Below are 26,124 nucleotides of genomic sequence, written 5' to 3'. Positions count from 1 at the left end.
AAGTAAATGTTTGGGTTTTTTTTTTTTTTGCCTGTTAGGAGTATTAATGAATGATCCTTAAATGCTGAACCACAAGCTCTATAAAGTTTTTTCATTTAAAGATGTGCTTCACAATTAACCAGAAATACCAGGAGAACTGGAGGAGGCACAGGTATAAGCACTTCTGGTTGCTATTTTCTGTGCTTGTAACTGAACTTAGAATGATGACTTCTTCTTGAACCTTACAGTTACAAGCTGGATTCTTTACCTGCTTTGTACATCACTCTTTATCAGTGTGTCTCAAAGCACTCTGCTATGTAAGATTATGAGAACTTATGTTTTTTTAAAAAAGGAGAAAACTTAACTGAGATTAACTCAATTTGCTACAGTGGAGGTACCATTTTATGAAACGTGCCTATGGCTTAAGCAGATGCATTTGATTTTCATGTTTAGTTAGTGAGTTTTTCTTACATGCCAAATAAAATTTCATGACTATTATTTCCCTGTTTGGAACTTAATCCTGTAACTTCAGGGTGAAGCTGTAAGACAGCTGTTCTGGTTTAAATGCATACCAGGCTATGACCTAAGGGTTTAGTTGCAGGTTAGGTTTTTATTTGGTAGTGAAAACACCTGCAGTTCCTGTCCTGGTTGCTCATTTCTCCCCATGTCCTAAAGCTTGCCATCCTGTCAGTTGTGTATATACAGGTGTTTACGTGAACGCACTACAAATCTGATTGCCAAAATCATCTGGGTTAAAAATACCTCTCTTCTCATTTCCCCTCCTGCTTTGTGTGTGAGTGTGTGTGGGAGGGTAGTTGCAGCTGAAAAAAACATAACGTAGTTACACCCTGAGAGCCAGTATGTTCTTATTTTATTCAATGTCAGTTGTAAACATTTGATATGCTGTATTATTCTATTGCTTAAACTGCTTAAACTAGTGCAGCTTCATTATTCCTCTCATTTCTACTGAGGATAATGGATTCTCATCCAGAGTAGAATTTGGAAAGGACTCATTGATGAGCTCCCACTGTTAAGAAGATTGTTTTTCTTGTACATTTCCAATATTCTTACTTGACACAAGAAAATGAGTGAAATTCTGATGGGCAGGACAGAGCTGCTTTGAGCGTATGTGATTGACAGAAGTAAAATTTATTTTTATCCTTTTTGAGTAATCTGATATGACCATGAAATAGAGCAGAAAATCTTTGAAGAGGGAGAACTTAATAAAATGACAGTTGTTGTAAATAATCCTTTTCTGAAAGCTTAAACTGACGTTATTGTCTTGTGTGTTGCTGAACTTGGTCTATGAGTATCTGTCTTCCCCCCTGCTCCACCTTCATACCTTAGTTGTTTTCACAATTTGTATTTTTTTAGTACTGTATTTCATGGCTTACTAATCAGTCATGCTCCTTATAAACTAATGCATTGCTATGGTTTTTAGGGTTTTGGGGGTTGTGTTTTTTAAATTGATGTTTAAGCTTGTAGGAGGTGTCTCTGGAGAACTTATAGGTTGCAACGGAAAACTGGAGTTAAATATCAAATGATAGAGCTGTAATGTGCTAGTGTACCATCAAGAACTCTGATCAATTGTCTTTTTAAGTGCACAAAAGTAAAACTATGTCTATTGGGTATTTTGGGTCCTTTGTGATGATTAAGACTCCTCTTTCATCCCAAGAAGTACAGGAACTGCTGTATATCAGGAGGATAATGAAATTTAAAACTTGAGCTGCATAAGCCTTTTTTTCTTATTTACAGATATTTCTGTGGCACTGTTTATAATGCCATCGTGTTCAGAAAGATAATGGTAACTGTCATGACAGAACTGAAAAACAGAAGAGGTTGTCATTCTTTTTAAAGTTTGGGGGTGGAGACAGATTATATGACTTGCCTGAGAGCACACATGATGTCTGTGGCAATACTCAAGCCTTTCCTCGTGCTATTTAAAGGACGTGATTACTGATCCTGTTTTCACAGTAGCATTTTTATAAGACCTAGGTCGTGTTGTGCTTTCTTAGTACCTTATAACAACTCCTGTTGTCTGAACCTGTTTGTTTATGGGCTTACAAACCTAGAATAATAAAGTGGTTTGGATAATTTTGGCCCAGGGCTTGTGTTCAGACATTTGATAATAATTGACCTTCCTTCTGTGGAGAAAAGTGGCTTGCTGCACAGCTGCACACATGCATGTGCCAGTACATGGCTGAGGAGTGAACAACTGGTGGGCAAGCATTGCTAGTCCTGAATGTGCAGTCTGATATGGCAAATAGCGAGTAAAATGTACTTGAGGGGCAGTTGTTCTGGATATTACTTAATTATATTTTCCAGTTAGACAGCTTATGTCGAAGTGTAGTTAGCAGCTTAGTAAAGGATGAGCCAGCACTGTTTTAATACTGAACAGGAGCTTCTGTAAACTAGCCTGTTTCCAGACAGCCCATGTACATTCAGAATGACAAACCTTCTGGTTCTCATTGATCGGATAACACAGATGCCTAATGCAAGATTGCAATGGGAGTCTGCAGCCTTGTATAGCATATATACACTATGTGAATATAGGGCATCTGCTAACTTCTGCGATCCCTCAGTAGTAAACCTGATCTTGGCAGGGTGGGGAAGGAGGCATCACTAAATTTCTAAAGACTCAGTAGCTTCTCTTTGTGTGGTAGTGTTAAAAATCTTACGTTAAAACAAAGCTGAGCTTCTTTCTGTGTTAGCTATGCAGAAGACCTCCTCCTTTCATTGTAAACCAAAATTTGTTTGACATGGTTTTGTTCTTGGGAAACGTTGACTTCTTGTTTTGTTTCCCTGTCTTCTTTTTACATGCTTAGTGGAACAAATAAATTGTTAAATACTACTTCTAAAACTGAAGTTAAACTTACTGGCCATAGTTCTTCAGTATTTTTTAACCTTTTTAGTCCAATTTTCTTTACTCTGCATTTCTATTGACTTTGTTGGCAATTTACTCAGTTGACTTTTACTAAAGAAGCAGCATTTAATGCACCTGCCTTTCCAGGGTCGTGGCTGCCTTTTGATGTGAATGGTGCTGATCTCTTGGCCTTTGTATTTTGCTGTGTCTGTCCTATCTAGCATCTTGCCCCCATGTGCTTGTGGTAGTTTTTATGCTCTGCCTTAGTGATCTGACCTAGTTTCTTTTTCTTTAACGCATCTTTCTTATATTTTATGGTCAGTGAAGGCCTCATGACTTGGCCAACTTCACTTTTTTTTTTACTGTCTTTCCTCCCCCAATAAGATTGTTTGGATGTAATAGTTCTCCTATTGAGTAACCAGATTTCCATAACTCCTTTTTTTTTTTTTTTTTTTTTTTTCCCTTGAGCTTTTCCATAACTCTTTTTTGCCTTGCATTTGCTTATGTTAAGTGAGACTTCTCTGAGTTTGTTTACCCTTTCCTTTCTTGAAGTCCTGTGTGAGGGGGCTCACTCACTCACTCCTTTCCATCTTAAGGGTTGTCAGCTGGTTTGTTTTTTTTGTTTGTTTGTTTGTTTTTTTTTACCATTTCTTTCACCTAAGTTATATTAGTCTTTGTATGTTTACTAGTTCCTTCAAATTGGTTAGAGGGCTCTTCCAGATTGGATTCTTTCTGCAGTCTTTAATAGAACAGAAATAGTTATTGGTGAATAGTCTAGCAGAATTAATCACATAACGTGTAACTGTCCTAGTGTTGTCCTTTGAGCAACTAACAGGTTATTTTAACACATGAGTATAAGGGTGAGGGTTTGTGTGTGCAAACTAAAATAAATCTACCTGTTTATTGATCGTGTCTGAAAATAATTTGGGTGATTTAGGCTTCAAAATAAATTGTTTCCACAGTCCAAAGCGTGCTTTTGGGATTTGGTGTTCATTAGAGGCACAGTTCTTACTCTGGATTTCTAGCTTCCTGTTTTTTGAGTGTGTGCGTGTATGCTGCTGGGGAGGGGTAATGGGAGAGCACGGTGCCAAACTCGTTAGAAGTTGTTTGTCTGGAGAGGGACCAAAGAAGCCTGAGTCAGAAGTGTGCTCTCCTGCCTTCTCCATCTCTTCCTCAGTTCTCCCAGCTGGTGTTGATAGTTCTATGCTAGTCTGATCTCTCCACCTCAGCTCCATGTAATGTAGATATTGAGTGTACATTTGCTTTTTTGTAAATCGCAGTGACACTGAAAGTGGAGAAATTGTCTTAAATGTTTTAACATTTCTCGATTATTGCTGCCAGAGCAATAAGGCTCTTTACAATGGTGAGAGTTTTAGCACAAGCAACGTGCTGCTGCTGTTCCTAAAGCCGTTAATGACAGTAAATGGTTATGCACAGGACTTGAAGACTTTCAATTCTTGTTTTCCTATAATGTTTTCATTTTTATTATTATTTCAACATTTCTGTACCTGTAACTGCTTTATTCTAAGTTTTGAGTAGCTGGACAATTGCTTTTATTAGGATTGCCTTTTTCCTCCTTTCTAATACTGAGTTGGGAAACAAGGACATCAGTGATCTTGCACATGAATATACTGATAGCTGTGGAAAGCCTGTAACTAACTCCTGTCTGCATTTCATATTTTGCAATAGGGGAACAGCAAAAAGAAAGACCTCCAGTTAAAGTTTTAAAAAATGCTTGTTATCCTAGTGAAAGGCTAGGGAAATGCAGTTTTGATAGTGTTCAACATAGTGAGCTTGTGTTGATTATTTGTGTGATATATGAAATAGTCCTTACTGACTATCCTGATCCTTCTGGTGTATGCATATTTAGAAATTAACCTATACTAATTTTTTGTGTGCTCTTAACACACATAATAGTAGTTAATGATACAATTATACAATAGAGACAATTGTTATATATGACTATGTAATACGTATATAAAATCTTACAGTGCTTACAAAACTACTTAGTACTATACTAATCTTAAATGCAATTTTGTGCCTCCTTTAATAATAGATAGATTACTAATAGAGCTGCTCCTGGCCTATGAACCTTCAACCTTCAGCTTTTTTTTTTTTTTTTTTTTTTTTTTTTAAGTCTGAGGAAGATAGTTGGTTCATTGATAACATTATGCTTTCTCTCCATTTGAAAATGCTTCCTTGTTTTCTCTGAGGAGATGCTGTTTTGTTTTGTTTCTGCTTTAGTTAATTTTAAGCTGATTGCTGTTAGTGAAACTGATAATAGAATGACTTCATTAACATACTTGGTTTTTTTCATCATGGAAAGGCCTAAAATACACGACTTCCTGTCTGGATCTTTTATCTGATTGTGAGAGAGACTACATTTATTTTAAAATATGTATTAATATTCTACTGATACTTAAGATAAAAACCATTTAAAAAAATAAAAAGCTTATATCCAGAGATGCAGTTAATGTCATCCAGTCTGGATTCATGGAAAATAATTGTATGATCATCGTGTCTCGTTGTCACATTTGACACAGGAGCATTTTAGTTTGCAAAAACATTTATGCTTCTGCATAATACTCCCCTACTGCTGGGGAAAAAAAAAAAGAAAAGCCCCAAAACAAAACCAAAAAACTACACACAAGACCCTAGAAACTGTATAATTTTAACGATGATGTTAAATGTTGGTGATGGGTCAAGAGCTCTCAAAGTGATTCAGCATTAAAACGAGTTACTGAAGTTGTAGAGACAGTACTCTTAACAGATTTTGAGGACAGTTTCAGTGCCCAGTGGGGGGGTGGTCCAAGTACATTTAATGTCATCTGCTAGGAGATGATAGACTAGTGAACTACCTGAGGTCTTGTGCATACTCACTTTTTATAATTATAGAGGGAAGGAACTAGTTTACAAGGGGAAGGAAACAAGAGTGGAAGCACAGTGGTTACAAAATAAACAAAAGCTATGTTTTCCACTCTTGTTTCAGACAAATGTCTCATACTGACAGTTAATTCAATACTGAGAAGCGAGGCAAGAATATTTGTTTCAGTGCTGTGAGACAAAGCTGCTGATTTCATTAACTGGACTTGCACACCCTCTCAATTGCTTGTTTGTTTTTTTTTTCCTTAATATTTCCTGTGTTTTGGATAAGAATATGAGAATATTTTGTTTTGCCTTTTTTATACTCGACTTGTGCTCAAACTTTGTGAGACTGCTCTTGAAAAAACGCTGTTCTGTGGGATGGGCACTTCAGAGTTTTCTAAGCAACCAAAAAGATCTTTGGAATAAGATTCTTCATGATATCTTCAATAATATTCTTTGTTAGGCCTCTTTTGATATAATGCTTTTAGTTATTTATAATCTTCACTGAAGTTTGAGTCAGTGTAAGATGCTTTCTAGTGTTAAAGGAGATAAATGCTTTGTATAAAATATTCCCATGCTTGTTAAGTATTGACTAGTGGGCTTGCAGAAAGTATCACAGTCTTATTCATGTCAAAGACACTAATTTTTAATGGATTAAGATTAAAAATGTTTAGTTATGAGTGGACTGTAGTTACAAAAGATAAAATTTAAATTGAGTCTTCCAGTTTAGATCCTTCCAAGATTTTAATCCTATTTTCTGTGTGTATTATATTTTCAACCACTGAAGATGTGTATAAACTGTGGAGTCTGGTTGAAAACAAGATTTGTGACAGAAAACTCTGCTGTGTCATATTTAGCTGTCAATATGGCTGGGGAAAATTTTAAATGAGGACTGAGCTTTATTTGGTGTGGTTAGTGTGTGGGAAATGTGTAGGATGTTGAAAACAGGCCCTACCTGGGAAACAAAGGATTATGTTTATTGCATTTTTTTCAAATATTGCATTTTGACTCTGTTCCTCTTTTTAATTTTGTTTTCAGATCTCGAGTCAGATGACTGTGCGTCCATATACATCTTTAATGTAGACCAACCGTCATCCTCTGTAAATCAGCCAATTTGTATTCCTCGCCATGGATTGCAGTCTCACTCCTCTCCTCTGTCACCCCCTACAAGACTTCAGAGTCATAAGCACTATGAAGGAACTTGTGAGGTACCAGAATCCAAATATAGTCCACTAGGTGGACCCAAACCCTTTGAGTGCCCTAGTATTCAAATTACATCGATTTCACCCAACTGTCATCAAGGGATTGAAGCCAATGAAGATGACTTGCACACAAATGGCACAGAAAATGAGTATATGGAAAGGCCTTCACGGGACCATCTCTATCTTCCTCTTGAGCCATCATATAGGGAATCATCCCTTAGTCCAAGCCCTGCCAGCAGCATTTCGTCCAGAAGTTGGTTTTCAGATGCTTCCTCTTGTGAATCCATTTCCCATGTTTATGATGATGTAGACTCGGAGCTAAATGAAGCAGCTGCTCGATTTACCCTTGGCTCTCCTTTGGCATCTCCTGGTGGCTCTCCAAGAGGTCCCAATGATGAATCTTGGCAGCAGCCGTATGGGTTTGGGCATGCCTTGTCACCTAGACAGTCTCCCTGTCATTCTCCTAGAACTAGTATTACAGATGAAAACTGGTTAAGCCCTAGACCAACATCAAGGCCCTCATCAAGACCTACATCCCCCTGTGGGAAACGACGACACTCCAGTGCTGAGATTTGCTATGCTGGTTCTCTCTCTCCTCACCATTCTCCAACTCCATCACCTGGCCATTCTCCCAGAGGAAGCATAACAGAAGACACGTGGCTAAACACTTCCATCCATAACGTACAAGGCCTTAATTCTGGCCTTTCACCATTTCAGTGTTGTACAGAGACTGATATTCCTCTAAAAACAAGAAAGACCTCAGAGGATCAGACTGCCACTTTATCTGGAAAAATAGATGTCTGTCCTGAAGAACAGGGTAACTTATCGTCATCCCTTGAAACTGCAGTAGATGATTGCTCTGGATCTCAACACACCTTGAAAAAAGATTTGCCCGGAGACCAATTTCTTTCTGTTCCTTCGCACTTTACTTGGAACAAACCAAAGCCTGGTCATACTCCTATATTTCGGTAAGTCATTAGAAAGTCCTTCAGAAGGCTTCCCCCCTGTTTTTTCCCTTCCTATGCATCTTAAATAGACATACAAATGTGCTTATATTTCAGTGATGCATTAAGACTTCTTAAAGAAAACTTCTGGTAGGCATGTAGATTATATAATTAGGAAAAAACAAGTTTACACAGCAAATACACATCTTTCTCTTATTTTCAAAATACAGTAGATCCATTGTAACATAGGATTATTTTTATTTAAATAAAACTTGTTAGCATACATGCACAGAAGCCAGCTAAATCAAATGTGCACACTTTGCAGTTCCATCTAATCTGAGCAGTTAACATTTTAAGATAGCTAAAGAAACCTGACTTTAATGGTTTATTTCTTTTTTTTTTTTTTTTTTTTTTTTTTTTTTTTTTTAATAATGAAAGAGGTGGGGAGTTTATTTGCTTTTGATTTTACTTGCTTCTTCGGGCTGCTAGAATTCTAGAAGTAGAACAGAGAAAATAAATTTGCATGCCACACTGAAAATCATCCAGAAATAATTGATTTCTGTACTGTAGTCCCAAGGGTGATCCTCCGTTAACTAGCTCTTTTCCTTTTGTAGTCCTGTCTTGTGCTAGCAGAATGATTTGTTGGAGGCTCAGAAGAGGGAACTAGTTCAGTTGAGGGAAAAATTCACCCTCCTTCCCATTCTGTTGCTTTTTAGATGGAGCAGTTCTGTGATCTTTTTAACCATATAGCTTCTGGAATCACTTTGCCAGCACAATGCAGTGGGTGGAGTAGAAATGAGAACTCCTTAAGCAGCATTGCTGCTGAATGGACACATACTGTGATTACTCAGCTCAAGTTATCCATTTGAGTCCTGAGCCTTTTTCTTGCTTTACTAGGTTTTAAAACTAAGGAGTAGGGACGTACTGGGATGAAGAAGCTGTGGACATTTTTTGTGTGGACATTTTATAAGAAAGGTGCATTAAATTAATATCTGTAAAGCGCAATTCCATATAGATGACATATTCTAGGTTTAAATGCCAGTGCTTCTATGCTAGTCTGTATTGATTTTAAAATAACTGTGATTAAAATAGTATCATTCTGTCCAGAGGCAATGCTTAAGATTTGCTCTTCAAGGATCTAGTGGATGAAGCAATTCTGCTTTCTTGGGAGGCAGGAGTGGAAAGGTAGGGCAGGATTCTCAGCATATATGCTTCATTTTGAAAAAGGCAAAGCTTAAATCCTAAAAGTTAATGACAAAATATAGTGTTCTTCTCATTGCAAAGTCATCTTTGCAAAACACTTGTTTTCATAGTCTATTTTTAATTTTAAAAAGAATGGCTTAGAAAATATTCATGGCTTTAACATTTTCCTCCCCTAAAGTAAGTGAAGCAAAATAAAGAAAGAAATGTTTCTGACCAATCTTCAGAGGTGCCCTATACGAGATGTTTTTTCCTGGCTCTGAGTTTCAAATCCTTAGCAGAAAACTAGAACTAACTATTGCGCAGTAAGCCAAGCTTACTGAAGAGGTATTCTTTTCGGGTATCTCCCTGAAAAGCACAACTTGTTGAAAAGTAGATGCTGGGTTTCATGGCAACATGCTAGTTATGTAACTCCCCTTTCTAGTGGCTTTTTCCAAATTCAGATATCATTTTTGCATCATTTTAAGGTCTTGATGTATTATTTCCTGATGACTTGTCAGATGAAGAAGCCTGTTGAAAAAATGTTTGGGAGTACCTGCTTTCATTTTCGGTTGAGTACATGAATTTTCTCAGGGGTGTCCATCTTGTGGAACAGAGAAGCACTCAGTCATCCTTTAAAGATTGCTATAGCTGACCCTTCCCATGTGCATTTTGGAAAGAGAACTAATGGAGAAAATGCAGCTGTAATTTTTACTATTGAGTACCTAAGAAGGAAGTTAGGAACACAAATGGGTGAAATATAAACCAATACTTTCAGTGTACAGTGAAACATCCTTAAAATAAATGGAGGAGAAGTGTATCGTAGCTTCAAGAGCTTCCCAAAGTGTAACTTCTGATGGGTAATATCAAACAGACTTCAGCATTCATTTTAGTTCTAAAAATGACTTTTTTAGTTTTACTGCTGAATATATTCCTGTGTGATGAGAAGGCTCATTTTGATTAATACAGAACTTCTGTTAATCTCAAAACTAAGTTTTGTATAAATCCTTTAGAAGTTGTCAAGTAGCTTAGATTGTTAATATCAAATATATTTAAACAATGCTCATTCAGCCACTTTGTCATTTTTGCATAACTGTATAACCACATTTTAATTTCTACTCTTCTCAGGAGGTATTGATTTTAGTGAGTATAAGTTATTGTTTTTCTTTTTTTTTTCTTTTTTTTTTTTTTTTTCCCCTGTAATGTTCTTCTGCATAACTGCTTATGAATAATGTGAAGTTTAACAGTAAGGATGCAAAGCTGCTAGCTGAAAAGTTCTGTTTTAACAGATCTGAAACTACTGTATTAACAGATAGATTAACTGTCTCGGTTTGTTTTGTTTTTGTTTTTTTTAAAAAAAAATTCTGTTGCAGCCTGCTCATCTGTTAATAAAGGTGTTCAGACTGCTACTAAAATATTGTCATTCTAACTAAAACAATGATTATTATATTTCCTTAATTGTGTATTTTGAATTGTATTATATCTATGAGCGATACTCAGCAGTCTGAACTTGGCATTTTTGTTAGCTCATAGGCTAACATAGTTCATAAAAGGTGAGCACAAGTGAAAGGTAAAAGCACATGAACATATAGGCATGTGGATCTATGGTTCTTTTGTGGGATGACCAAAATAGTTACAAAAATAGATATTCAGTTAAACCTGCTTCCTCTTAGAGTGGGGAGATCTGAGCAGAACTGAATAAAAATCAGTTTTACTGTTTGCATTAAGAAGTAAAAGTATTTTTTTTCAATGTCATAATTTATTTAAAAGCTGGTGCTGAAGAACTTCTCTAAATATAAAATGGGCAGACATGCCGAAGACAAAGACTAGGACCTATTCACTAAAATAAACTAAATAAAACTATTAGGCTGTATACATTTGCTGCCAAAAATGTAGTTTGACTATTGAATTAGTGGAAATGGCTGAATTGGCAGCTGTATCCTTAGTGAAATGTTGGAGTCTGTAGCAGCTGTAGCATATTCCAGAGGTGCTATGGGAATATGCATCTTCAGTATGTTAAAACATTTCATTCCATTATAATTTAGATGCTTATAAAGTAGGGAAGCTATGTTTACTCTTGCATTTTATGAATAAAAATGAAATGCAAGAAGAACCACTGTTTCTTAATAGTTTATGACAGTGACCAAATATATTAACTGCAATTTATATCTTTATTACATGTTATACATAGTAAAATACTAATTGTAATATAAATTATAATCTATATTACAATTAATAAGATCTTTAAATGTCTTGATTGTATTGTCAGGAACCAAATAGCACATGAAGCAAACTGGAGTGTTAATTCCAAGCATTTGAAGTGACTCTGACAAATGTGCACACTCAGCTGCAGTAAACGGACCCCTGGTAGAAATGAGGAAAACTTGCCTCACATGTGACATGGTGTGAAATGTGCAGATGTGCACTTTCTTCTCTGAATGCTCTCTAAATTTTTGCAAACCTGTTTATCTTTCAAGTCCTGACCATGTTTTCCTTATTCTGTGTTCAGTAAGTGTGCAGTATTTAACAAAATTTTAAAATGTGTCACATGCTTTTGAGCATTTCAGTTGTTTCAGATGCCATCCAAACAGCTTTGTTAGATGACAGCTTGTTATTTGGTCTTAAAGTTATTTCAAATTCTTTTATTAATTGAATTATCCCTTTCTCTTGCTCCTGTATTGGCTGTTGGAACAGAAACATAGATGATTCAAGTTCATTTTCTTATTTAGATAGTATTTGTCAGTATGGGTTATAAATAGTCTAGAAGAACTCCAGAAAATGTGTTTCTTCCTGGAGTCTATTCATATTCAAATATCTAAATTTGATCCGCTTGCTCACACTGAGGCACCTTCTGAAAGGGGTTAGTACACTCATGTGAATTGTCTTAAGTGTACCCTTAAGTCCTTAAAACTTTGTGAAATTTCAAAGTTTTGGTAGGTATTTAGAAGATATTTATGAAACATTGTAATACTGGTAAGCTCTTCAAGACTGATCCCTTATATTAATATTAACATTTTCTTGTTTAGATTCCAGTCAGTCTCCTCAAGTACAAAGCCACTGTGTTAGAAAGATGAGTAGCAAATAGTATTTTGAAGTTATATGTGTACTTGTTTTACAGAATTTAATGTTCTCAGTTAGAATGTGTATAGCTCTTCTGTGTCTGATCCCTCTCCCGAAGCAGGTTCATAGTTGGAAGCTTTCCAGAAAGTCTAAACAAAAAAAAATTAGAAAGTCTGTCTTAAAATACTTTTTTTTTTTTTTTTCCAAACTTGTTGAAGGGGAATTAAAAGAGTGTAGGGCTGACCCAGTGTCGTAGTTCAGCCCCGATTGGGACCAGACCACGCAGTCTCTCTCACTCCCCCCACCCTCCGAGAGAACAGGGAGAGATGATATAAGAAAAACGGCTCAAGGCTTGAGATAAGGACAGGGAGAGATCCTTAAAGTTACCGTTACGGGCAAAACAGACTCGACTTGGGGAAAACTATTCATTTATTACTACAAACAGCAGGAGAATGAGACAGAGGACAAGATAACCTCCCCCCACCTCTCCTTCTTCCTCCACTTAATATTATCTCTACCACCTTCCCCTCCCGAGCGGCACGGGGGGAAGAGGGAATGGGGGTTGCGGTCAGTCCATCACACGTTGTTTTACGCTGCTGCTTCATGGTCGGGGGAAGAACTCCTCACATTCCTCCCCTGCTCCATTGTGGGGTCCCTCCCACGGGCCACAGTCCTTTGTGAAACTGCTCCGGCGTGGGTCATCTCTTCCACGGGGTGCAGTCCCTCTAGAACAGCTGTCCCAGCGGGCCCTCCACGGGCCACAGCCTCCTTCAGGCACCCGCCTGCCCCGGCGTGGGGTCCTCCACGGGCTGCAGGTGGATCTCTGCCCCTCTGTGGGCCTCCATGGGCTGCAGGGGGACAACCCGCTCCACCATGGTTGTCACCACAGGCTGCAGGGGAATCTTGGCCAGGAGCCGCATTACTCCTTCCCCTCCTTCTGAACTGACCTTGGTGTCTGCAGCCGTTCCTCTCACAAGAAAAGTTCTTCACAACAGGCTGGCAGACACCTCTCAGAATCTCTTCATCATCCATCTCATCTCCTCTCCACTTCTTGCAGCTGGGCTGGGCTGAGTTGGGCGCACTCGGTCTCCTGGTTGAGAGGCCAGAGGGTGAGGCCTGCAAGGCCCATGAGGCCTGCGCCTCCCCCTGCTCAGCTTCTTCACATCTTCTGTTCTCTCTTTTTTTTTTCTTTTTTTCTTTTCTGTTTTCCCCTTCTTAAATACGTTATCGCAGAGGCGTTATCACGGAACGTTCTGCTACCAATCGGCTTGGCCTTGGCCAGCAGCGGGTCCGCCCTAGGCCCGGCCGAGTGCACTGAACAAAGGGGAGCGACTTCCAGCAGTTTCCTACAGAAGCTGCCACCTTAGGCCTCCCCTCACTAAACAAAACCACAACATTCCACGTCTCACCTCTGTGAATTACGTATTTAAGAATTCTAATTAACATACACGCACATCAACCAAAAAAAAAGAATTCCCTGCACCAAAATCAAAATATCCTCACAACACCAACAGTGGATATATCATGCAATTTACACACACTTGTCCCTTCACCACAATCAGAACATAAATTTCCCCTAATCCTTTTGCTCTTTTGTCAAGTTCAATCCCTGTTTTGCCCATTACCGCTCCCAATTAAACTCAATCCTTATCTCAAATTCCTCGAGCCATTTTTCTTATCTCTCCCTATTCTCTTGGAGCGTGGGGGGAGTGAGAGAGAGACTGCGTAGTCTTGTCCAGATCGGGGCTGAACTACAGCAGTTATTTTGGCACCACACATTGGGTCGTTGGGGAAGAACTCCTCACATTCCCCCCCTGCTCTGTTGTGGGGTCCCACCCCTATGCCACAGTCCTTCGTGAAACTGCTCTGGCGTGGGTCATCTCTTCCATGGAGTGCAGTCCCTCCAGAACGGCTGTCCCAGCAGACCCTCCACGGGCCACAGCCGCCTTCAGGCACCCGCCTGCCCCGGCGTGGGGTCCTTCATGGGCTGCAGGTGGATCTCTGCTCCTCTGTGGTGCCCACGTTGGGGCACCAAAATAACTGTCGTAGTTGAGCCCCGATTGGGACCAGACCACGCAGTCTCTCTCACTCCCCCCACCCTCCGAGAGAACAGGGGGAGATGATATAAGAAAAACGGCTCAAGGTTTGAGATATGGATGGGGAGAAATCCTTAAAGTTACCATTACGGGCAAACCAGACTCGACTTGGGGAAAACTATTCATTTATTACTACAAACAGCAGGATAATGAGACAGAGAACAAGATAACCTTCCTCCACCCCTCCCTCTTCCCAAGCTTAAAATTATCTCTACCACCTTCCCCTCCCGAGCGGCACAGGGGGGAAGAGGGAATGGGGGTTGCGGTCAGTCCATCACACGTTGTTTTACGCTGCTGCTTCATGGTCAGGGGAAGAACTCCTCACATTCCTCCCCTGCTCCATTGTGGGGTCCCTCCCACGGGCCACAGTCCTTCGTGGAACTGTTCCGGCATGGGTCATCTCTTCCACGGGGTGCAGTCCCTCCAGAACAGCTGCCCCAGCAGGCCCTTCACAGACCACAGCCTCCTTCAGGCATCCACCTTCCCAGGTGTGGCATCCTTCACGGGCTGCGGGTGGATCTCTGCTCCTCTGTGGATCTCCATGGGCTGCAGGGGGACAACCTGCTCCACCATGGTCGTCACCACAGGCTGCAGGGGAATCTTGGCCAGGAGCCGCATTACTCCTTCCCCTCCTTCTGAACTGACCTTGGTGTCTGCAGCCGTTCCTCTCACAAGACAAGTTCTTTACAACAGCCTGGCAGACACCTCTCAGAATCTCTTCACATCGTCCATCTCATCTCCTCTCCGCTTCTTGTAGCTGGGCTGGGCCCAGTTGGGCCCAGTCAGCCGCCTGGCGAGAGGCCAGAGGGTGAGGCCTGCAGGGCCTATGAGGCCTGTGACTCCCCCTCTGCGCCTTTGCCCCTGCTCAGCTGCTTCACATCTTCTCTCTTTTTTCCTGTTTTCCCCTTCTTAAATACGTTATCGCAGAGGCGTTATCACGAGACATTCTACTACCAATTGGCTCGGCCTTGGCCAGCAGTGGGTCCGCCCTAGGCCTGGCCGAGTCCACTGAACAAAGGGGAGCGACTTCTAGCAGTTTCCTACAGAAGCTACCACCTTAGGCCTCCCCTCACTAAACAAAACCACAGCACCCAGCAACCTCTACTGAGTAATTGATGTAATACAATACAATGCGTTTGGTGAGGACTTGTCAGTAAAAGTGCAATTCATAAGAGATCAGCAACATTTCTGGTGTTAACAACCATGGTTACAGTGTTCTGGAGTTAACAGCCATCACAGGCACGGCCAGCACTGCTGTAGGTAACATGGGGCATTTTGTTAGAAGAGTGGTCAATGATGATGCTATTGCAAATTTTTGTGTTTGGGTTTCTTGTTTTGATGTCTTTTACTGTAAACTTACAACTTTTAACATGAGTTGTTGGTGGAACAGTGAGGTTTAGGTTCTGTAAAACATCTTGAGAATCTGGGTTTTTTTTTTTCTCAAGCAAATAGGCGCTTTGTACGGTAGTAAACTTAATGAGTCATTACTTTTTTTTTCTTTATTTCTTTAACCTCTGAAATATTTGATGGGAACAAAGGGTGCTTTTGTGTCTGGTAGATAACCAGGCAATATTCATTATTTGGCAAAAATCTGGAAATAAATTAGTTTCTTTTACTGTGTCTTCCTTCATGGAATTCTTAGAGATTTATATAGTGATTTTAAAAGTACTATATAAACTGATGTCTTCAGACTGCTGTGTCACAAAGTGAATCTAGAGCACTGAGAACTGATGGGATATCAAGTAGTTTCTTTGTTCCAGTGGTGATGAACAAACAGACTGTATTTACAGTTCAGGAATCTCTTTAGTAATGGATACTTAATGGCGACTCAAGGGTGTTTTACCTGCAATTATCAGTTACTGCTGGAAACTAGGATTGCTTGACAATGTTGCTTACACTCTCAGAAAAAAAAGTACTTTAAATCTAGTGGTAGATGGCGGACTATATGGAAGAGTTGCTTCTCTTGTCTGAATCCTTCTCTTGGAAGTCTTGGAGTAGAGAGGAACAGAATTATATTCTGTTTTTAACATAACTATTGAGACTTCAGTATTCATTTTAGGAAGAATAAATCTTTCTGTGTGAGCGGACTATAGGCAAACTTAGTCTGCTAAGTAGTTATCTTATTCTGATGAATAGAAATAACACTACCTATGCTATGTTAGCACAACTTTAGAGTGAAAATATTTGCAAATCGCTGACTTTGAAGATAAGGACCCACTTAAGTGAGACAAGCAAGAGAACTTTGAACCTGTTAGATTTTTAATGAGTTAGACTATTGCTGTAATGTTTACACACCCTTAATGAATCCAGAGAAATTCAGGTAGTGTTTGATATGGGACCTTTGTGCTGTACATGTGATTCAGCTGTCTACCTAGTTCTGAAATGACAGAACGTAGATTTTACTTGGCAATATGCTGCATCAGTACTCTGAAAGCACAGTTAACTGTGGGTCTGCTAGTATAGAACAGTGATATTTTGAATGTAAACAGTATTTTAGAAGTCTATTTGTCAGCCAACTGGAATGGCCCTAAAATTCTTAACTCCAGAGGGAATTTTTCCACAGGGAAAATGTTGCTTTGTTCTAGGTAGTGAAGAGCAACCACAGCAGTATTTTGGCTTTACAAGCATTCTTGAAAAGGACTGTAGTATTGGATCATAGTTATGATGAGATTTTCAGGAGTTTGCAGTGTTGCAACATTGACTTGTCACCTTGCTGTTGGTTAATCTCTGCAAAAACTTGGGATGAGGAAAAGATGTGGAAGATCCATGGTATGGTCAGTGAGCTTTTTCCCACAGTGACAGATTTTCATGTGTTGGAAGGAGCTATAAGTGGACACTGTTATTTTTGCTGCAGCTAAGGAATAATAAAAGAATAGCTCTAGGAGATCTGTGAATCTCAACCAACAAAGGAAATAAGAACTTTCACAAGCATCTTATCTTTGAAAGGTTATTACTAGAATTAGTGACTACACAGAAGCAGGAACGTGTTCATACAGAGTAGCTATAAAGAGTTCTTATATCAGCTCCACCTGTGTTCCAAATCTTTCTAAGCAAGGAGTCTGGGGGAGCATTAGACTGAAGCTGAGCTAATTGCACATGTGCTTCAGCTGAGGAACCAGCGTTAGCAGTTTGCCTGCACAGAGCCCCAGCCCTTTGTCCAATGAATTACCCAGGAAGAGGGCTACCAATGCAAGGTAACTGTTTTAACTTTTTAACTGGCTTATTTTTAATGGCTCTTGCAGGCTTTGTTCTTCCTTCTGTCCCCTATGTACTGCTCTAGGGCCACAGACAAATGCAAACTTGTTTCTGAGGTTTGTGTTTTCCTGTGCAAGAGAGGCACAGTCAGCCCATGAGCTGGGCCCTGACTTCTGCAGGTCTGAAAATGGAGCTCCTTGTGGACACATTTGGCTGTCCTTATGCTGAACAGGAGATGTTTCCTCATCAGTTTGTGCAGCATGAAACAGTTCTGGTTTAGAGATAATGGTTGCAGAGGAAGAAGGTGTCAGTTAAATTAACATTGATAAAATTATCACTGAAGTAATAATTTTAAATGCAGTGGCTTCTTCCTGCTGGCTGCTGAAGGGTTTCTTCTTTACTTCTGAGTTTCTTTTAATAGTTGCTGTTCTCTGAAGCCTTTAATCTTGATGTGATAGGAGTGTGAGCTTTTGAAGGCTTGCATTGATCAGATTATAAAAGTATCTTGGTATTACTAGAAGAACATTTGTAGCTTTACAGATTGGTGCTGTTTCAAGAACATGCTAAGATTTGATTTAATGAAAGTTTTAGAATGATTGTCGCTCATTATTTCTGTTTCTTGACATGTGATTTGATGCTTTACTACTAGGTTACTGCCTTGTTAATAAGGTTTTTACTCATTTAAAGAAAACAACAAATTAGAGAAACTTCTGTAAAAGACGAAGTCACAAGCTATTGTAACAGTAATTTGGTGATGAACAGGGTATAATTTTGTAATGAAACCTGTGGAAGTGTCTACAAATGTGTTCATCCCCCATCAAGTATGAAAAGTGAGGGGTTTTAAATAACAAAGTTTATTATTTCTTTTAATCCTTTCCTCTAAAATGACTTGGAAAAAAACTCTGCAGTCAGCAGCTGATCTGAATTCTGGGTTCTGAATGCAAAGTTAAATGGTTTTATTGATAATACAAATGCGATTGTGCTGTATTTAAGCTGGAGGAGACAGAAAACTTTTTGTAATCCCAAATTTTTGCTTACTTCTGAAACAGCTGAGCTTCTTAAACACGTTCCAGATATTTTAAGAGTAACGCAGCACTAAATTCTGAACTTATGTAAGCTCCAAACTATCAGACATCATTGGAGTTCAATGCACAGTTTACAACTGATAAAATAACTTTGGCGAGTTAAAAGTCTAGCACTTTTACTGCTGATCCTCACCTAATAGTGTGGACTGAACAGTATTTCTGTGAGAACAGATCCTTAAATGCAGTAAAGCTAGCAGCTTCAGACTTACTTTCCCATATCCAGCATCTGGTACAAAAGTAGTGTTGCTTCACATTGAAATGTATTCAAAATATATGCAGACTTTTTACCTCTTGCCTGCCAAATGCTGACGTGATTCTTCTCATTTGATATTGGCTTCTACATGATGTAAGAAAACACAGGAGTTTGTAGACTGTGTTCTGATTTTTTTTTTTTTTTTAATTTACTTAATGTCCAAGCTTGTGGGTTCATGTGACTTTCAGAAGGTGACAGTGCTGGCTAGGAAGTTCCCGCTCTGCCTCCCTCCCACTCGTTCTGTTTGAAGAAGCTGTATAGACAACTGGGGCTCTGGTAACTTGATAGGATTCAAAAATTTACCTGTCAAAATGAAATACAATTAGACCAATGATCTAGTTCAATGTTTATCTCTGCAGCATTTGTCTCAAAATAAGTGAAGGGGTGATGTGGAAGCAAAAATACATTAAACTGATATCTTCACAGGGCAGAAAGGTGCATGACAGTATACCCTAAAACTTTTTAAGATTCCAGTGCTGCTGAGAAGTTGAGGGTGACAGAGACAGCAAGAAGAATATTCAGAGAGAAACAACAGTTTTGGTATCCAGTGTCAAACTCCAGGAGGAAGCAGCTGTAACTCTCTAGCCTGCTACATCTAGAAAACATCAGTTTGATGCAGCACAGCCTCAAAGGCTATGTAATTTATTTGGAGAACTGTGCTTTGAAAACCTTCCAGTTTTTTGATGTTTTAGGCATCTGCGCGTGCGTTGTGTGCTTGCTTGCTCTCTCATGCTGATATTTTCTATTTGTTTTCAAAGAATGACAAAATCTTGTCTCGGTTATTTTCCTGTCTCCATGTTTGTTCTAGTATTCCAAATATTTTTACAGGAGATAATGGGAATCTAATACAGCTTGTGCCACATTTTTATTAGTTAATTGCAGAAGGAGTAAACCTCTCTGAGAGGCTGTATGGAGAGTGGTCAAAAGCAACAAATACTTTCATTCTTTTGACTGAGTTTATTATAAAACTTTCAGTAATATCTCCCAGTAATCGGTGCAGAGTCTGTGGCGTGCGTGTTATACCAAGTTCTCTTAGGGACTGTATCTGTTCACTGTATCTATCAACTTTTTTGACATAGGATGTTTGGTTCTATGGGGCGGAAAGTTTCCGGAAGTACTAAAGAAAAATTTATTACATGCTACGTTTCTTTTTAAACTCTTGTTAGTATCTTCTAATCCTGACGTTTTCTTTCCTTTTTCAGACTGAAGACTTGAGTCCTCTTCTCCTTCAGTAGCTATAAAAGTGAATGGCAAAGTCTAGTTGCTAGCCAGTAGTAGCATTTAGGCAGTACGTCTTGGCCTGTGGTAAGTATCTGGAAGGATTGGGCTTACACTGCACTGCTGTTAGTTTCCTCTCTTATTGCTGACATCCCCAGTTCTCTCACAGTATGGCTGTGGAAGGACCAGTCATCAGACCTCCTTACTGGGGGAAGAAGAGTCCTTGCTGTACACTGAATGCTTGTGGAGATGATTTATTGCTCACATTTCTTCCTTTCAGTAAGAAGAAAGGGAAATGCTCTTGTTGCTCCCATTGCTCTCAGAAAGGTGCTTCAGGAGATAAGGCTTATTGTAATGTTTGCTCTCTCCTGAAGTGCACGGTAGAGGTACTCGATAAAGCAGCAGGTCAACAGGCTTGTAGGTTGCTCTCCTGTAGGAGGAGGCCAGCAAGTGATGCTGTTTCTTCTCCCTCTTTTCCACACTTAGTGACAGTGATTTTTGTCGTAAAAGGTAGATGTATGGTGCTGCAGGCTGAGCCCAAGTCCGTCCAGATACTTGCTAAAGACAGTGCTTTCTTTTCTTTTTTGTTCAGTCCAAATATTATCTTCTTTCTGATTGTGGATATGTTTTATAGGTCTTAGCTAAATTCTCCAGAAAGTGTAACTTGTCTTTCTTGGGCCTGTGGCTATTCACGTTTGTGGAAATTTGCACAGCTTTGGATTGGTGGTGGGGTTTTTCCTGACTTCCTGTAAAGCAGAAAGAAATGGAATTGGGTGTTCTCAGATGCTGATACAAATGAATATTTGTCCATCTCTTTAAAACCTAATTTGCTTTCCCTGTTGGTCAGAGTAAGGTAGTACAAAACTATTTTAATAGAAGCTTATTTTTACTGTAAATATTCTTGCTTGCTACATAATGCTATAAACGTTCACTTTTAAATGCTCATAAATTAATTTGCTCTACCAGGTAATTCCTGACTTGAATCTGACTGTTCATCGTATTAGAATCATAAGTCTATAAATCTATGCAAGTAAAAGGGTAGGTATGAAAACATTGGTGATATCATGTGGCTTATTTCCCTTTGACGTTCTTCTGTATTACTTCTGTTACTGCATTTTGTTCTTCTTCCCTGGAGTGACTTTGCCACTGTGTGTAAGGGTATATGTAATCTGTGGATAAGCTAAGCATGTACTTTAGGCGTCTTTGTTGTCTGTTGCAGTAAAGCTTTATCTTTAGACAGGACTACTGGCTTTAAAATTTTGAATCATCATATAGTGTTCATTTTAATGAGAGTTAACAAAGTGCAGTGCTTACCAGTCTTAGAAAAACAAAAATAACAAGCTGGAAGATAATAATGCAGAGAGTTAAAACTTAAGGACTTACACATTGAACTTAGACTGTTCCCTCTAAACAGTATTTGAACTTGCTTGCTAATATACTTGAGGATAAAAAAATCCAGAATTTTTTGGATTTTTTATTCCAAGAAAGGCATTATGAAATAGCACTGGTAATGTGAGGCAGCTATTGGAAATAAGAAATTCCACTCTAACAACCCTAGAAGAAATACTTAATGGAAGATTTTAACGCACCAGCAAAATTTTGGAATTTTCAAGTCACAATTTTAGGCTAATAGCTATACTTATTTGATCATAATTTGTTAGGAAAGTGACATCACTGTGTTTTACAGTGAAGTTACTTTGCTTGTACTGTGGCCAAATGGCGTAGCTTGTTTAACCATAGTGTGCTTGTCTTGATTGCAGCACATCTTCATTGCCGCCTCTTGACTGGCCTTTACCAAGTCATTATGGGCAGTGTGAACTGAAAATAGAAGTCCAGCCTAAAACTCATCACAGAGCTCACTATGAAACAGAAGGAAGCAGAGGAGCAGTAAAAGCATCTACGGGAGGACACCCTATAGTGAAGGTAGGAAGTCCAGCTTTCTGGAATAGAAGATAATTTTTTACTACAATTATTGGTATGTAGAGTGCTGTGAATTGTTACCTTGTGTGAAGCTTACAGTCCTTCCTGGGTAGGATTTTTCTCCCTTAAATCTAACCTGTTCAATACAAAAGATAATTTTAGATGTTTAAAAACTTACAGTTTGCTACAGTTATAGTGCATGTCACAATTTTACGCTGTATGCAGTTTCATGCTTGTGAATGGATTCACAGTGCAATAGTGTATTAGTTAACATATTCAACATGAACTTCAAGGAGGAAGGAGTGTGTATGGGGGCAGGTAAGAAAAGTCATGATAATGACTATTCTGAAATATAATATAGCTTCATTTGAATCAGAAATCATCTTTCTTTTGGTGTTGAGACAGCTTCTGAACGCTATAAATGCCTCTTCATGTTTTTGTTAGGTTATTTCTGTGAAATGATACCCATAAATTCTGTTAACTTTCACTTAAATGTTTGGAGTAAATTTGACTTGACTCTTCTGTTTCTTCAGCATGAATGAAAAGTTATTACTCACAGTTCAGTGGTAGCTATCTCCTTATAATAAGGCATCACCTAGTTTCATTAGATTTGGACGGGTTATCTGTAAGGGCAAGTAAGACTTATTTCTTGCTTTCTTTTTTTTTGACGTTTCCATTGTCTTAACAATATCATGCAAGCTTTAGTGTCTCTTAAATGAATTTCAAGAAAATACAGTAGTGCAGGCAACAGTCTTCATCTGGCTGACAGAGGGTGGTGATACGCTGTTGGGTAACTGGTACCTGCTGTTAACAGTTGCTTTGGCTGGGTTCTTTAGCTGATGCTAAATATTTCAATGGCGTCTAAAGTGTATTATTTAAATACTTTGCAAACGCCATCCAGTTATTGTTGAGCTCAGAAGTAGACATAAGGTCCTGCTAAACTAGACTTAGCTTCCATAAGAAAGCTTTGCTATCATGTTCTCTTTGAAGGGAGAGATGTGCTGGTTTGGTATTGTGGGTGTAACTGCACACAGTTATGTTATGTGCCACTCTCTGCCTCTGAGTGTACAAGTTTGTACACAAATATCTTACTTTATGCTGGGAAGACTTCTAGATTAGTTAGAGGTAGTCACTGATGTCGTCTTTAGTTGTCTACGGTGCCAGCTGGCTCATGCAGCTTGAAAGAGAACCCACCTTCTCGTTCAGTGGACATGGGGAAGATTGTGCTGAGGAACTCTGGAACTCTATAAGATGTCTGTTTACTTATTCACCTCAGTCTTGCTTGTTGATCTTTATCTTAATCTCAAACCAGGTTAAGATAAAATTTAACTCTTTATTTGTAAGTCAAACAATTGTAAAACAATTATCAAATCTTTATAAGACAAACAGGAAAAAAAAAACCTGATTAATTAAGGTTACAGCAGGATTTGTCTTTTTCCCCAAATCCGGGATGTTTTCTGGTGTTTTTTTTTTTTTGTTGTTGTTGCTTTTTGTGTGGTTTTTTTGTTTTTTTTTCTTCTATTTAGCAAAATGACAGTCAGAGTTTCCATCCTTAGACTTTCACTATAGCAGTCTATACACGAAAAACATATTTGATATATTTATCCTATTCTAGTGGTCGGAAGTAACTCATTACAATTTGAGACCAGATGCAAAGCGTTAATACGATTGGCACAATCAGTCCTCGTTCTCTTTTTCCTACTCATACTGTAGTATAAACATGTTATTGCTTTTTATCAAACTCTGATTCTTCTCTGATAGCTTCTCTTCCCCTAAAACAGGGCTGGTTATCTGCATCCTGTCTCCTTTCTTGAATGGAAAGATAACTTTCCATTTCCATTCTTAATCTGAGCTCTTCAGGTTCCCCGCAAAGTTAATCAATGTTTTCGTAATGCCATGGCCTAACCAACTCCAACTTTCTCCTGTTGTCAGACCTACTAGATTTCTTAGCATGGTAGAGACAAGGGTCAAGTGCTTATCAGAGAAGCTTGTGCTGCAAAGTAGAGAAAACTGAGGATATCTGGACGAGGCTGGAATCTGAAAGACAGCCAGGCACATTTCTCCATGTGGAGCATTGTATTGCTTTAGTTGGTGGAGAAAAAGTAGACACAAGTCTCGCATGCCAAGGTGCTGCCATTGGTATTGAATGCATCATTAATGAGGATAGAAACTTGAGAGATTTTAGCTGATAAGTCTCTGCTGAGCTTTTGTGAAATGCGTTCAGTTCCCCCCCCCACCCCGTGCTTGTGTCTTGCGCTAATATTTGCATGAAGGGAACTTGTTTTGCTGATGTTTGAGATTTGACAAATATATGTAGGCTTTCTTTTGCATATGGAACGTGATTCTTCTAAGCTGCAATACTACATGAAAGTTAGAAAAAAACAAATCCATGATCTATATGACTTACACTAATGATTTTTAAAGCTATTTATTTGCATTTGAATTGTGAAATACCTTGCAATGACAAGAATGCTGTTTTAAAAATGGGGATAGTATTTGTGTCTGACAGTCCCATGCTTAAACACATGGATTTTACTATGCTTCTCTAAATTAAAATGAATGCAAATGCAAATCAATATTCTGTCTTGCAGTCCGGTCTCTTCCAGCTGGATTAGAAATTAATTGTTGTGCTTGATGGGAGAGAGGAAGTTGTTATGAAACAAAACATCAGTTTGCATTAACTTTTTACTTGCTGCTGGGAAAAACTGTATGCTAAGGGCCAGGTTTGGTGGGAAGTAAATACTAAATAGCTGTAAGCTGATTAAATTACTTTAAATACAAAAGTGAAATATTTTCCAGCACTTTCGGAAGCTTATTACGCAAATCTGGTTCACTATATACATTTCTGTTTGTTTCTGACTTTTCTTTTTGGTGCTCTTCGCTTCACTCCTGATCATTGCAATAAAGTACTTGGCATTTTCTTGTGTGAAATAACTGCATGTTAACCAGTGTCAGAGACGACAAAGGATGTGGGTGAATAGAATAGAGTATTTCAGTTGGAAGGGACCTACAATGATCATCAAGTCCAACTGCCACGTCTTTGGGTGCCTGAAGGCCTGTGTGCTTTTGCCTTCTACACAATTTGTTTTGCTCTTGAACATTAATTTATAGAAAGCTAGAGTATTTACTTTCTGAATTGTGAATCCTCTGTAGTCCTGCATGTGCAGCTGTATTATTTAAACTAAAGATTTCAAGATAGTACATAGCTTCCAGTCATTAATCTATTAGTGCATGTCATTAATCTATTACTAATACTGTACCATACCTGTTGCTGGGAGACTAAGCTTCTGACAAATTTGGCATCATCTGTTGTGAGTACGTTTAATCAGCTTATTTCCAAATGTGAGGAAATGAAATAAGTGGAGCATCATGCTTTGCTTTGTAAGTCCACTGACTTTAAGGAAGCAAATTGTAAATGAAATTCTCTTGTTTTCAGCTTTTTTGAACCAAAATGTTCTAAATAGCAGATACCTGTCACTTTAATCTCTGCTTTCTTGGGAGTATGTTTCAACTAATCCATGTCATCTGGAACAATTAAATTTTACCTTGCTAGAGAATCTGCAAAATAACGCTGCCAGTTTTCACAGGGAAGGAAGAAATAACTTGGCGGAATCGTTAGCAAGAAGAAAGATGGCAGTTTGAACTTTTGTCATCCAAATTATGCCAGGAAATTTTGTATTACATTGTCAGGAGACACAGAAAGCCTCTGAGCACTGTCTGCCTTTACCTTTCTAATTCAATAGGTTAGAGTACTCACTGTACCCATCTACAAAGCCTTTTAAACACAGAGCTGCCATGTTTCACCTGACTGTGAATGAATGATCGTCACTGCTTTAATTTCCCACCCTTCCCACAGGTCAAATTGTACATAAGAAAATAATGTTTACACTTAAAATTTGCTAGAATGAGATTTTTGCTGTTAGCTAAAATGGTTAGAGTTCTTCATGAGTCTTTACTTGGAGAATGCTAATGATCAAAAACATATAAGCATTTTGGAGTAGGTGGGCACATAAGTGTATCTCAGGGATAGATTGTTTTTGGGGTTGTTTGTTTTTTTTTTTACTTTTGTATTTTAACTTTCTGACCTAAAATGACTTTTTTTTAAAAAAAAAAACCAACCAAACTTGTTTTGTATACTGTGTGCCTGCTGTCCCTGTCAACAACTGGTTTTGGGGTTTTTTTGTGGGTGGTTTTTTTTTTTTTTTTTTTTTTGAGTTTTCGTAAGTATTTTAAATTTGATTATATCTTTTGGTAGTAAATTCCAT

General features: G+C 38.7%; 2 protein-coding genes across 4 annotated transcripts in view; both read left to right on the top strand.

The window, feature by feature from the left end:
• SLC6A2 (solute carrier family 6 member 2) overlaps nt 1-26,124 on the top strand; it is a 416,570-nt gene that overhangs the window by 308,458 nt on the left and 81,988 nt on the right. The window lies entirely within an intron of this gene.
• Nucleotides 1-26,124, top strand: part of NFATC3 (nuclear factor of activated T cells 3) — a 75,364-nt gene that overhangs the window by 10,391 nt on the left and 38,849 nt on the right. For all 3 annotated transcript variants that reach the window (XR_015259991.1, XM_086757906.1, XM_086757905.1), the window contains exons 2-3: nt 6,746-7,877; nt 21,700-21,862. Coding sequence is in view for 2 of the 3 variants with exons in the window: in XM_086757906.1 (XP_086614032.1) it covers nt 6,746-7,877; nt 21,700-21,862 (1,295 nt within the window). In the remaining variant the exon portion in view is untranslated. The remainder of the gene's footprint in view (nt 1-6,745; nt 7,878-21,699; nt 21,863-26,124) is intronic.

Source organism: Chlamydotis macqueenii, chromosome 13 (assembly GCF_036417535.1).
Source record: "Chlamydotis macqueenii isolate bChlMac1 chromosome 13, bChlMac1.mat, whole genome shotgun sequence".
Taxonomy (NCBI): Eukaryota; Metazoa; Chordata; class Aves; order Otidiformes; family Otididae; genus Chlamydotis; species Chlamydotis macqueenii.
This window is presented reverse-complemented; position numbering and strand designations above follow the sequence as displayed.